At 46.5% G+C, this 14268-nt stretch overlaps 1 protein-coding gene across 1 annotated transcript in view; it reads left to right on the top strand.

The window, feature by feature from the left end:
• The window catches only part of IL27RA (interleukin 27 receptor subunit alpha), a 21524-nt gene that overhangs the window by 6030 nt on the left and 1226 nt on the right, over positions 1–14268 (top strand). The window contains exons 3-11 of the mRNA XM_003798011.2: positions 572–729; positions 819–976; positions 2833–2992; positions 3086–3159; positions 6398–6584; positions 6680–6862; positions 9174–9275; positions 9351–9509; positions 13539–13664. Of these exons, the coding sequence (XP_003798059.1) occupies positions 572–729; positions 819–976; positions 2833–2992; positions 3086–3159; positions 6398–6584; positions 6680–6862; positions 9174–9275; positions 9351–9509; positions 13539–13664 (1307 nt within the window). The remainder of the gene's footprint in view (positions 1–571; positions 730–818; positions 977–2832; positions 2993–3085; positions 3160–6397; positions 6585–6679; positions 6863–9173; positions 9276–9350; positions 9510–13538; positions 13665–14268) is intronic.

Below are 14268 nucleotides of genomic sequence, written 5' to 3'. Positions count from 1 at the left end.
CAGGGCTGGGTTTCAACCCACCACCTCCAGCATATGGGACCGGTGCCCTACCCTTTTGAGCCACAGGCGCCACCCTATTGTGTTGTTTTTTAAGACAGCATCTCGCTCTGTCACCCTGGCTAGAGTGAGGCAGTGTCATAGTTTACTCACTGCAACCTCAAACTCCTGGGCTCAAGTGGTCCCCACCTCTGCATCTCAAGTTTCAAGTCACCCTGACTGGCTAATTTTTTCTATTTTTAGTAGAGATGGGGTCTCACTCTTGCTCAGGCTGGTCTCAAACTCCTGGTCTCAAAAGATCCTCCCCATTTGGCTTCCCCGAGTGCTAGGATTACAGGTGTGACCACTGTATCCAGCCTTGGCAGGTACTTTATTGGCCTTATTTTGTAAGTGAGAAAATTGAGGCACGGAGAAATGAAGTCACTTGCTCAAGTTCACACAGCTCTGAAGCAGCAGAGCTGGGATTTGAACCCAAGTAGAGTAGGCTGCAATCACTCTACTAGTACAAGGGTTGTTACCATATGGCTCTGAGCCTAACTCAAGGTCCATGCCATTTGCATCTCTCTCTTTGCAGCCACTCCAACAAAACTCACACTGTGGCAGTGCCTGCTGGGCAGAGCTGGGTGGCCATTCCTCGGCAGCAGTTCACCGTGTTTGACAAACTCCTTGTCTGGGGGACCAAAGCAGGCCAGCCTCTCTGGCCCCCCACCTTCGTGAACCTGGAATCCCGAAGTAATGTGGCAGAAAGGTGGGGCATTACATATGGGGTAGGTGCTTATGGAGGGCCCAGCTCACTGTACCCCATCCTTCTTTTTCCCCAGTGAAGCCAAATGCTCCCCAGGTGGGCCCTGATGTGGACTTTTCAGAGGATGAACCCCTAGAGGCCAGTATCCAGTGGACTCCACCTACATGGCCGTCTCATAAAGTCCTGATCTGCCAATTCTACTACCGAAGATGCCAGGAGGTGACCTGGACCCTGGTGAGTGTCAGGGACTATTTCTCCCAACCCTGGCCCAGGTAGGGCCTGGGACATCATTCTCAAATCAGAGACCTAGCCCAAGGGCTTATTCTAAGCCTGTCTCTGGAGTCTGTGTACATTTAGTCTATTGTTCAGCTAAAAATTTTCCTCCCCAAATAATCTATTAACTGGGCATGGTATCTCATGTCTGTAGTATCAGCTACTTGCGGGTGCTGAGACAGTAGGATCCCTTGAGCCCAGGAGTTTGAGGTTGCAGTGAGCTAAAATGAAGACACTACATTCTAGTCTGGGCAGCAGAGCAAGACACTATCTCAAAAAAACAAAAAAACAAAAAAAATCTCCATTTTATAGTTAAGAAAGTTGAACCTCAGAGAAGTAGAGCAACTTTCCTAAGGTCACACAACCCTCCTAAGGGCACAGTAGGAAGTTGCAGATATTGTTTCCTCTCATACTCCATTGACCAGGAACATAGTCACATGGACTCACCTGACCACAAGGAAGACTGGGAAATGTAGTCTGTTCTTGGCAGTTATCGTCCCAACTAAAATGCAGCAAGTTTTGGATTCTATTAGCAAAAGCAGAAGAGGGGGTGGCACCTGTGTCTCAGTGGGTAGGGTCCAGCCCCATATGCTGAGGGTGGTGGGTTCAAACCCAACCCTGGCCAAACTGCAACAGAAAAAAAATAGCTGGGCATTGTAGTGGGTGCCTATAGTCCCAGCTACTCGGGAGGCTGAGGCAGGAGAACCACCTAAGCCCAAGGTTTTGGAGGTTGCTGTGAGCTGTGATGCACTCTACTGAGGGTTAATAAGTGAAACTCTGTCTCAAAAAAAAAAAAAAAAACAGCAGAAGAGGAAAGATACTGGGGACAGGGGAGGGGAAACCAACTTCCTTGCCTGCAGCTTTTGATGCCAAACACCACCATGAAGAATAGAGTTGTTGGGCGGTTCCTGTGGCTCAGTGAGTAGGGCGCCAGCCCCACATACTGAGGGTAGTGGGTTCAAACCCAGCCCTGGCCAAACTGCAACAAAAAATAGCTGGGCGTTGTGGTGGTCGCCTGTAGTCCCAGCTACTTGGGAGGCTGAGGCAGAAGAATCGCCTAAGCCCAGGAGTTGGAGGTTGCTGTGAGCTGTGACTCCACTGCACTCTACCGAGGGTGATAAAGTGAGACTCTGTCTCTACAAAAAAAAACAAGAATAGAGTTGTCTGCTCGGCGTCTGTGGCTCAAGCAGCTAAGGCACCAGCCACATACCCCTGAGCTGGCAGGTTAGAATCCAGCCTGGACCCGCCAAACAATAATGGCTGCAACAAAAAAATAGCCGGCCATTATGGGAAGTGCCTGTAGTCCCAGCTACTTGGGAGGCAGAGGCAGGAGAATCGCTTGAGCCCAGGAGTTGGAGGTTGCTGTGAGCTGTGATGCCACAGCACTCTACCCAGGGTGACAGCTTGAGGTTCTGTCTCAAAAAAAAAAAAAGAATAGAGTAGTTGTCATTGTGATTATTCATGCAACAGAGCAACACTGAGATGCAGAATCTGAATGCTGGGGGAGAAATCTCAGCTCTGTGACCTTGAGCAAGTCACTGCCCCTCTCTGGGCCTCAGTTTACTCATCTGTAAAATGGGGATAATATTAATAACAGAACTTACAAACTCCTGTTCTACTTGGTACACAGCATGACCAACTTGTCTCTGCCTGGGATTGTGTCAGTTTTAAAATGGAAAGATCCATGTTCTGAGACCACCCTCTACAACTGGTCCCCAGCAAGCCCAGAGTGACAATTGGTTACTCTGTTGATACATAAATTCAAGTACCTTCAACTCAGCCATGGGTCCCTTTACTTTTCTGTCTCTTTCCCTTAGCTGGAATCAGAACTTACGACCATCCCCCTGGCTCCTATTGAGATCCAGGATTTGGAGCTAGGCACAGGCTATGAGGTATATGGCCGCTGCCGAATGGAGAAAGAAGAGGATTTGTGGGGTGAGCAGAGCCCCATTGCATTCTTCCAGACACTGCCTTCTGGTAAGCATAGCTGAGCTTGTGCCCAAATTTGACCTGTCCCTCCTAGAAGTCTGGCCCATTGCATTTGTCTCATTTTTTCCTCTTCCTTGCCAGCTCCAAAAGATGTGTGGGTATTGGGGAACCTCTGTGGCATGTCAGGAGGACAGGAACCTCTGCTCCTTTGGAAGGTGAGCTGTGGGGACCAGTTAACATTTCTCTGGACCTCAGTATACTCATCTGTAAAGTGAAGATACTAATATAACTTACCTATTTAGGGATAGAAAATCCCTAAATATCAATGGCATGAACAAGACAGAGCTTATTGTACTGCTCTCTTTAGGTTGCTTCAAGACCTGAGAAGTCCCAGCATAGAGTCCAGCATGGAGCAAGCCTCCACTGATGTTAGCTACTTCTTTTTAAAAAGAAGTTTTTTTGGTGGTGGCACCTGTGGCTCAAAGGCATAGGATGCCAGCCCCATATGCCAGAGGTGGTAGGTTCAAACCCAGCCCTGGCCAAACACTGCAAAAGAAAAAGAAGTTTTTTTATTTTTAAACTATTATGGGTACATAATAGTTGGATACCTTAAATGTCAGCTACTTTTGAGAGCTCAGAGACATGAGGATGGATGCAGTATTCCAGGTTGGGGGGCGAAAGATGCAAAGTATAGAAGTAAGACTAGGGCTCAGCTCCTCAAAATACAACAGTGTGCTGAGAGCTTGAATGCTAGTATTAGCAAAAGACCAGACAAGGTTGTGGTTGTCCTCACTGATTCAAATCTGTTGAGTAACTACTATGTGCCAGGCATTGCTAGACTTGGGCTCTTGGCAAACGTGGCAAGGAACAAAATGACAGGGCCTGTACCTTCTTGGACCAGATAATCTAACTTCCTTAATTTTGATCTTACATAGCATGTATAGGTCCTAGTCTCCATACTTACTTATATTAACTAACTTTACAGATGAGAAAAAGGAGACTTAGATAGGTTATCCTAAAATCATACAGCTGGTTAATGGCCGAGTTGAGATTCACTGTTGTTTGTTTATTTATTTATTGACAAGAGTCTCTCTCTGTCACCTAGGCTAGATTGCCATGGTGTCAGCCTAGCTCACAGCAACCTCAAGCAATCTTCCTGCTTCTCAGCCTCCCAAGTAGCTCGGACTACAGGCACCCACCACAACGCCTGGCTAATTTTTCTATTATTAGTAGAGATGGGGTCTCACTCTTGCTTAGGCTGGTTTAGAACTTCTGAGCCCAACTGATTCTCCTACCTCAGCCTCCCAGAGTGCCAGGATTATAGGTATGAGCCACCATGACTGTGCTATTTTTTTAAATTTTTATTTATTGTTTTAGAGACAGGATCTCACTCTGTCACCCCAGCTGGAGTACAGTGGTGTGATCATAGCTCACTGCAACAAATTCCTAGGCTCAAGAGATTCTCTTGCCTCAGTCTCCTGAGTAGCTGGGGCTACATGTAATGCCACCATGCTTGAATTTTTTTTTTAGAAATGGGGTCTCGTGTTCCCCAGACTGGTCTCAAACTCTGGTTCTCAAGCAATCCTCCTTTCTCTGCCTCCTATAATCTCTGCTAGGATTATAGGCATGAGTCATTATGCCCAGTTATTCTGGCTTTTAAATCAGTAATTCTTGGGTAGCACCTGTGGCTCAGTGAACAGGCTGCCAGCCCCATATACTGAGGGTGGCGGGTTCAAACCCAGCCCTGGCCAAACTGCAACAAAAAAATAGCCGGGCGTTGTGGCAGGCTGAGACAAGAGAACTGGGAGGCTGAAGCAAGAGAATTGCTTAAGCCCAGGAGTTGGAGGTTGCTGTGAGCTGTGACGCCCCGGCACTCTACCAAGGGTGATAAAGTGAAACTCTGTGTCTACAAAAACAAACAAACAAATAAAAAAAAAAACCAGTAATACTCATTCCTGGTGCATCTTATAATGCATACTTTGTAACATCCCTTTATTATGCCTATAATCCTAGCACTGAGGCTGAGATAAGAGGATTGCGTGAGCCCAAGAATTTGAGGTTACTATTAGCTATGATGTCTCGCACTCTACCCAGGGTGACAGAGTAAGACTCTGTCTCAAAAACAAACAAACAAACAAACAAGGCCAGACGACCAACCCGAGCAAGAGCAAGACCCCCTAGCTGGGAGTTGCGGCATGTCCCTGTAAGCCCCAGATACTCAGGGGGCTGAGGAAGGAGGGTGGCTTGAGCCCAAGAGTTTGAGATTGCTATAAGCTATGATGACACTACTGCACTCTAACCTGAATGACAGAGTATGACTGTCTCTTTTGAGTGACAGTCTCACTCTGTCACCCTGGATAGAGTGTCATGGCATCATAGCTCACAGTAATCTCAAACTCTTGGGCTTGAGCATTCCTCTTGCCTCAGCCTCCCGAGTAGCTGGGGACTACAGGAACCTGCCATAATGCCCAGCTAATTTTTCTATCTTTAATAGAGATAGGGTCTCACTCTTGCTCAAGGGCTCATATAATGAACTCCTGGGCTCAAGCAATCTACTCACCTAGGCCTCCCGAAGTGCTAGGATTACAGGTATGAGCCACTGTGTCTGGCCTCAAAACAAAATTTTGATATTTTATTTGTCATGGATGTATGCATTAATTTTGATTGATTAAAAGACTACATTAAAATATTATTTATCTTGGCTCAGCGCCCATAGCATAGTGGTTACCGTGCTGGCCACATGCACCGAGGATGGTGGGTTCAAACCCAGCCTGGGCCTGCTAAACAGCAATGACAACTGCAACCAAAAAATAGCCAGGCATTATAACAAGTGCCTGTAGTCCCAGCTACTTGGGAGGCTGAGGCAAGACAATTGCTTAAGCCCAAGAGTTTGAGGTTGCTGTGAACCGTGACACCACACCCTCTACAGAAGGCAACAAAGTGAGACTCTGTCTCAAATAAATAAATAAATAAAAATGAAAAAATATATATTATTTATCTCAATTCCTGGGCTTTGGTATCCCCCACTTTTGAATTTTGTATCCAAGGCATGTTGTCTGCCCTGCCTTACCCTAGTTCTGATCCTGGAACCATTTGAATCCCACCTCTGCTGCTGAGCTCCTGTGGAACTCAATTTCTCATCTATAAAATGGAGCCAGACAAAAGACTTCACTGACTGGTTTATCGGGTGACCTTGCAGAGATACACTGTATGTGCTTGATAAATGGAAGACTTTTTTTTTTGAGACAGAGTCTTATTATGTCACCCTTGGTAGAGTATGGTGGCATCACAACACTCGGCTATTTTTTTGTTGTTGTTGTCATGGTTTAGCAGGCCCAGGCTGGGTTTGAACCCACCAGCCCCAGCGTATGTGGCTGGCACCCTAACCTCCGAGCTACGGGTGCCGAGCCGATAAATGGAAGATACTAACCTCTTCTTCACCTCATCCTTCAGGGCCCAGGGTCCTGTGTGCAGGTGAGGTACCGAGTCTGGTTTGGGGTTGGAGAGCAGGAGCTGGGTCCAGAAGAGATTGTCCCCTGCTGCAACTTCTCCATCCCCACTTGGGCAGAATGGGCCAAGGTGTCTGTCATCAATGCCACAAGCTGGGATCCTCTCACCAACCTTTCTTTGGTCTGTTTGGGTAAGAGACTGTGGATTTCCTCAGCTCAGTGTGCAGGAGGGGGAAGAGGCAAATTCTCAAGTGGGCAGCTGGGCATTCTTTTCTCTACCCTTTAGCTCCAGGCTCTGGCCCCCATGGTGTGGAGGTCAGTGGCATCACTGGGGGCACAGAGCTGCTGGTGACCTGGCAACAGGGCCCTGGGGAGCCACAGGAACATGTGGTAGACTGGGCTCGGGATGGCGAGGAGGAATTCAACTGGATCCGGCTTCCCCCTGGCAACCTCAGTGTTCTGTTACCAGGTAAGGCCCCTGAACGCCTGGGTTCCCATCCAGTTTTTTTTGGACAGGGTATCACTCTGTCACCCAAGCTGCAGTACAGCGTGTTATTGTAGCGCATTGAAACCTCAAAACTCCTGGACTCAGCGATCCTTCTGCCTCAGCCTCCCAAATAGCTAGGACTACAGTTGCACAGCCCCATACCTGGCAAATTTTTCCTATTTTTTAGTGGAGATGAGGTCTTGCTCTTGCTTAGCCTGGTCTCAAACTCCTGCCTCAAGTGATCTTCCCACCTTACCCCCCCACAGTGCTAGGATTACTGGCGCAAGCCACTGTGCCATCTCAGTTGTTAAAGGAGAGCAGACCAATGGGTTAACTTGCAGGAGAGAGTTTTATAATTAAAGTATCATTAATTCTGGCAGTGCCTGTAGCTCAGTTGGCAGGGTACCAGCCACATATACTGAGGGTGGCGGGTTTGAACCCACCCTGGCCAGTTAAAACAACAATGACAACTGCAACAACAAAAAAAATGGCCAGGGCACCTATAGTCCCAGCTACTTGGGAGGCTGAGGCAAGAGAATTGCTTAGGCCCAAGAGTTTGAAGTTCCTATGAGGTGTGATGGTATAGCACTCTATCCAGGGCAACATCTTGAGACTCTGTCTCAAAAAAAAAAAAGGTATTAATTCATGCAAGAAATATCAACGGACTACTAACTATATGCCAGGTCCTGTTCTAGGCACAGTAATGGCAGGTGATGACTACTGGCATGTACCATTAGCACAAAATCATTCAAACTACCTAATAAAGTAGGTTTCTATTATTGTGACTCTCAATTTACAGATGAAGAAACAGGCCCAGAAAGTTTAAGCAACTTGCCCAAGGGCACAGAGCAAGTAGGGAGAAAAGCCAGGATTTGAACCATATAGTTAGGCTCTGAGCTCTGAGCCATCTCAGCAACATTCCCATCCTCACAGATCCTGATATTCCTGTGGGATGGGCAGCCAGTAAAACAAGCAAAAAATCCCCAAGTACAACTGTAATATAACTGTGGCAAAATAGAGCTGGAAAAAGGGGAGGAGAGAGACTGGCTATTTTAGAAAGAAAGGGTAGAAAAGTTCTCTCTGGGGAAGTGGCATTTGAGCTGAGACGTGAAGGAAGAGATGGGGGAGCCATGAGGATGCCTGAGGGAAAAGTGTTCTAGGGAGAGGGAACTGGTACAAAGGCCCTAAGGCAGGAATGTGTGTTAGAGGAGGTCGGTGTGACCAGAGTAGAGGGGAAGGAAGTAAAGGCAAAAACTGGGACTGGGCAGGCTGTGCAGGGCCTTGTGGGCCACTGAAAGGATTTTGCTTCTGAGTAAGGTGGGAGACATGGAGGGTTCTTGAGCAGAGGAGGGGCAGGACCTGACTCAGGTGTTCACAGGTGCCCTCTGGCTGCTAAAGGGGGAACAGACTGTGGAAGTGGGGCAAGAGCAGTAGCCAGGAAACTTGAGAGGAAATACCTGCAGTGGTCCAGGAACAAAATAAATGATGGGGTGGACCATAGTTAGGGGAGATGCTGACACATTCTGGTTGGCGACCCCTTTGGATATATTGAGTCTGAGATGCTCATCAATGGGCATCCATGTGGAGACATTCTGCGATTGTCATATACTTAGGTCTGGGGTTCTGGAAAGTTCTAGACTGGGGCCTGGTATTACGGATTCTGTCCGTGGTTTAAAGAACTTGGAAAAGCAGTGAAGGTGTTGGATGAGAAATTTGGGACAAAATCTCAAGGCACACAAATGTGTATGATCAAAAGTAGTTCCAATTCTGGAAAATTCCCATTGGGTTTAGAGGAGAGGCCTCAAAGAGCCTCACTTAACCATGGTAAGTGTTGTCCATTGCCCACTCAGAGGTTGTAGGATTATACCTCTGTGTTTGACCACCCCAGAATCCACACTTACATTTCCAGCCTGAGGACTTTTTCTGGTCACTGAGGCATTGTGACTGCTTGAGCTGCAAGTTGGAAGCCCTGGAGACTTAAGACCTCTGAGGGCTGGTGGATAAATATTCCAGCTACCTCTGGCAGGGTGGGATGACTTTGAGGCCTTCAAGTACGTGCTCTCTGCTGCCCTCTAGAGATCCCCAGGGGGCCTGAGCCTCAACTGCCCACAGTGGGAACTTGCTCCTTCCCTGTGGCCTTGTTAGCGTTTTCCGGGATTGCCTTCCAGATAAATCACTTATACTTAAATCCTTATCTCAGAGTGTACTTCTGGGGACCCAAATGAAGACTCCTACCTAGTAGGAAATGAGCGGAGGAGACTCTAACTGGCTTTTGTGCCTTTCTGCCATCCAGGGAATTTTGAAGAAGGAGTCCCCTATCGAATCACAGTGACTGCAGTCTCTGCTTCAGGCTTGGCCCCGGCACCTCATGTCTGGGGGTTCAGAGAGGAACTAGGTAACAGGTGGGGCTAGAGGGTGGAGGAGGATCCTAGGATCCAGACAGACTTTGACTCCATGGCTTTCTCTGCAGTACCCATAGCGGGGCCAGTGCTCTGGCGACTCCAAGATGCCCCCCCAGGAACTCCCACCATAGCGTGGAGAGAAGTCCCTAGGCGGCAACTCCGGGGCCACCTTACCCACTATACCTTGTGTGCACAGAGTGGAACCAGGCCCTCCGTTTGCATGAATGGTGAGTTTCCTGCCTAGGGCCAGGTCCTCCCAGCCCCAACAGGACCCTCACCCGGTCACCTCACCCTTGCCCCTACCTGGGCCCCTATGGCATCCTCTTAGCCTCTGGGACAACACATGACAGTCATCAATTCCTTTTCGGCTATCAATGTAATGGACTCTTACTCAGCCATTAACAATGAAGATTCCAATCTATATTTATGGACATTAAAAGATGCCTGTCATATTTTATTAAATGAAAAAGATAAAAGGATCACAAAATCTGTGGTGTGGTTCCCTTGTGGTAAAACAAATGCCATATTGAGCAAAGCAGAGACACAAATATGAAAAGAAATTCTCCTCAATGTCAACAGAGGTTGTAGGATTATACCTTTGGTTATAAGACTAAATTTTTACTCTGAGCATAAATTTCTTTTTTTAAAAAAACCTTGTGGCTTGGTGCCTGTAGCTCAGCGGCTAGGGCACCAGCTACATACACTGGAGCTGGTGGGTTCGAAATGGGGGCTGCAAAAAAGACAATGACAACTACAACCAAAAAATAGCCGCATGTTATGGTGGGCACCTGTAGTCCCAGCTACTTGGAAGGCTGAGGCAAGAGAATCGCTTAAGCCCAGGAGTTGGAGGTTGCTGTGAGCTGTGACGCATGGCACTCTACCCAGGGTAACAGCTTGAGACTGTGTCTCAAAAAAAAAAAAAAAAAAAAATCTTGTATTACTCTTTTTTTCTGGATTATAGAAGTTATCTGTGTTTGTTACAAAAACCAACTCATTAAATAAACATATCACCAAGAAGGTCAGCAGTCTCACTGTGTCACTGACACTGACAGTACAACTTCCAGAATTTTCTATGCAGGTATTAACATAGAAATGGAAATTATAGGGGGTTTTAGAAATATTTTAATATTTTGCCGGGGTGTGGTGGCTCAGGCCTGTAATCCTAGCACTCTGGGAGGCCGAGGCCACTGAATTGCTTGAGCTCAGGAGTTCAAGACCAGCCTGAGCAAGAGTGAGACACCATCTCTAAAAATAGCCAGGCATTTGTGGTGGGTGCCCGTAGTCCCAGCTACTCAGGAAGCTGAGGCAAGAGAATCACTTGTGCCCAAGAGTTTGAGGTTGACGCCAGGGGGACTGAATGAGACTTTGTCTCAAAAATATATATGTATATTTTAACTTTTTATCATAGAAAATTTTAAGCACATACAAATAGGGAGACTAACATAAGAAATCCACATGTACCCACTCTCCAGCTTGAACAATTGCCAGTGTTTCATTAATCTTGCTTCAATTTATTCCCCACCCTTATTTTTTGCTAGAGTCTTGGTGTCATTTCATCACTAAATAAATCACTATTTCTGGGCAGTGCCTGTGGCTCAAGGAGTAGGGTGCCGGCCTCATATACCAAGGGTGGCAGGTTCAAGCCTGGCCCTGGCCAAAAAAAAAAAAAAAAACATTCTTGAGCAGCGCCTGTGGCTCAATGAGTAGGGCACTGGCCCCATATACTGAGGATGGTGGGTTCGAACCTGGCCCTGGCCAAACTGCAACAAAAAATAGCCAGGTGTTATGGTGGGCGCCTGTAGTCCCAGCTACTCGAAAGGCTGAGGCAAGAGAATTGCCTAAGCCCAGGAGTTGGAGGTTGCTGTGAGCTGTGATGTCACAGCACTCTACTGGGGGGGATAAAGTGAGACTCTGTCTCTGAAAAAAAAATAAAAAATAAATAAATTGCTACTTCCATGTTTATTTCTAACTGATAAGGCCTGTTTTTGTTTGTTTTCCAGACAGGTTCTCACTCTATCAGTGCAGGGTGAAGCTTAATGGCAAGATCATAGCTCACTTATCCTCAGCCTCCTGGCTTCAAGCAATGCTCCTGGCCTCAGCGTCCTGACTAGCTGATACTACAGGTGCCTGCCACCATATCTAGCTAAGTTTTTCTATTCTTTTGTAGAGACGGGGTCTTGTTATTTTGCTCAGGCTGGTCTTGAACTCTTGGCCTTAAGCAGTCCTTCTGCTTTAGCCTCCCAAAGTGCTGGGGGTACAGGTGTGAGCCTGTACCTTGGTTGGCCAAGGACTATTTTTAACATAATTACCATGATTCTACCCTGCAAAATTATGTGTGTGTGTGTACATATATATATAAAATATATTATGACTGGCGTTTTACAACTTCTTTTTTTTTTTTTTACCTGATCATTTGCCTATACACCTTTCTATATCCATATATCTTGATCTGTGTTCTTTTCTCCTAAAATCTTATAACCAAAAGGTAATGTCCTCTTTGGTTAAAAAGTAAAGAGGCTGGGGGTGGTGGCTTATGCCTGTAATTCTAGCACTCTGGGAGGATCACTTGAGCTCAAGGGTTGAGACCAGCCTGAGCAAGAACAAGACCCCATCTCTAGGCCAGGTTTGGTGGTTCACACCTGTAATCCTAGCACTCTAACAGGCTGAGACGGGTGGATTGCTTGAGCTCAGGAGTTCAAGATCAGCCTAAGCAAGAGTGAGACTTCGTCTCTAAAAATAACCGAGTGTTAATGGCAGACGCCTATAGTCCCAGCTACTTGGGAGGCTGAGGCAAGAGGATAGCTTGAAACCAAGCGTTTGAGGTTGCTGTGAGCTATGATGCTATGGCACTCTACTGAGGGTGGCAGAGTAAGACTGTCTCAAAAAAAAAAAAAACCTCTACAAAAACTAGAAAAAAAAAAAAAAAACTAGAAAAATTAGCCGGGTGTGGTGGTACGTGCCTATAGACCCAGCTACTCAGGAGGCTGAGGCAGCAGTATCCCTTGGCCCCAGGAGTTCAGGACTGCAGTGAGCTATGATTATGCCACTGCACTCTAATCTGGGCAACAGATTATGACTCTGCCTCTAAAAATAAAAATAAAGAAAGAATAAAACGTAGTGTTTGATAGATCAATAGGGAGACTATAGTTTATAATAATCTATTGTATATTTTTAAATGGCTAGAAGAGAATAATTCAAATGTGATAGTATAAAGAAAAAACAAATACTGGGAGGTGCCTGTGGCTCAAAGGAGTAGGGCACTGGCCCCATATACCGGAGGTGGTGGGTTCAAACCTAGCCCCGGCCAAAAACTGCAAAAAAAACAGAAAAGAAAAAACAAGTATTTAAGGTGATGAATCTCCCAATTACACATATTTGGTCTTCACAAACCATATGAATGTATTAAATTACCACACATGCCCCCTACATATGTACATCTATTCTGTGTCAACAAAAACCAATATTTAAGCAAGTGAAAAACAAAGGACCAGAATTTTAAAAAGTAAAACATAGTTCTGAGGGGTCTAAACATCTTTCTCATGATTGGGGTGACTGTCCCTACACCAGGTTCTATGTAGGGGAGGGGTAAGATGTTCATTCATTCTTTTATTTATTCAAAAATATATCACTTTTGAGGACATAATACATGCCAGGCACTGATGCAAATGTGGGGGGTAAGGCCCTTGTGGAGCTGATCTTCTGATGGGGTACCCACATGTAGACAAACTGAATAATATCTAAGTAGTTTATGAGATGTTGGCAAGTGCTAAATAGGGAATGAAGCAGGGTAGGTGGGTGGTAGAAGGCGTGTAATTTTTTTTTAATTTTTTTTTTTTTTTTTTTTGACAGAGAGTCTCAGTATGTCACCCTCAAACTCTTGGGCTTAAGTGATTCTCTTGCCTCAGCCTCCCAAGTAGCTGAGACTACAGGTGCCTGCCACAATGCCCAGCTATTTTTTTGTTGCAGTTATTTAGCTGGCCAGGGCCGGGTTCGAACTTGCCACCCTCAGTATATGTGGCTGGTGCTGTAACCACTGTGCTGCAGGCACCGAGCCAGGAGTGTAATTTTTAAATAGGGAAGAGTGGTCAGGGAAGGTCTCACTGAGGAGGTGACATTTGAGTAAAGGCCTAAAAGAGACAGGTAGGGAGCCAGGAGGTCATCTAGGGGAGAGTGTCACAGGCACTGGGAAGAGCACACGCAAAGGCCCTAACGGAGAACTTCATGGCTTCCCCAACTTCTTTGGTTGTGTCCTTTAGTGAGTGGCAACACCCAGAATGTCACACTGCCTGACCTTCACTGGGGCCCCTGTGAGCTGTGGGTAATGGCATCCACCATCGCGGGACAGGGTCCACCTGGTCCCAGCCTCTGGCTTCACCTACCAGGTAGGGAGTCTGCACCATCAGGAAGGGGTGGCACTTAGGGCTTAAGTGGGTGGACAATTTTTTGACTTGGGGGAAGATTATTATCAGTACTATTTTAGAGACTGGGTCATGCAGTGTTGCCCAGGCTGGAGTGGGAACCATGATGATGATGATGATGATGATTTTGTAATTTCAATGGGGGAAAGGGGGACATGGCTTTCAGGAAATGGAAATACACACACTCCCCAGGGATGTCTTTTTTATTTTAAAATATTAAGGGGGTGCAAATGTTTTAGGTTATATGGATCAGAGATCATTATTGACTATGTGTCAAGGGCATTTTGATTCTACTAAATGCTGCTGTGAGGTGGTGCAGTGGCTCACACCTGTCATCCTAGCACTCTGGGATCTGAAGCAGGTGGATTGCTTGAGCTCATGAGTTCGAGACCAGCCTGAGCAAGAGCAAGACCCTATCTCTACTAAAAATAGAAAAACTTGGTTTGGCGCCTGTGGCTCAAGTGGCTAAAGCACCAGCCACATACACCTAAGGTGGTGGGTTCGAATCCAGCCCAGGCCCGCCAAACAACAATGATGGCTGCAACCAAAAAATAGCCGGGCGTTGTGG

The sequence above is a fragment of the Otolemur garnettii genome, unplaced genomic scaffold (assembly GCF_000181295.1).
Source record: "Otolemur garnettii isolate 467f Iridium unplaced genomic scaffold, OtoGar3 scaffold00127, whole genome shotgun sequence".
In the NCBI taxonomy this organism is placed as follows: Eukaryota; Metazoa; Chordata; class Mammalia; order Primates; family Galagidae; genus Otolemur; species Otolemur garnettii.
Note: the sequence above shows the minus strand (reverse complement) of the source record. Positions and strands in the feature narration are given on the sequence as shown.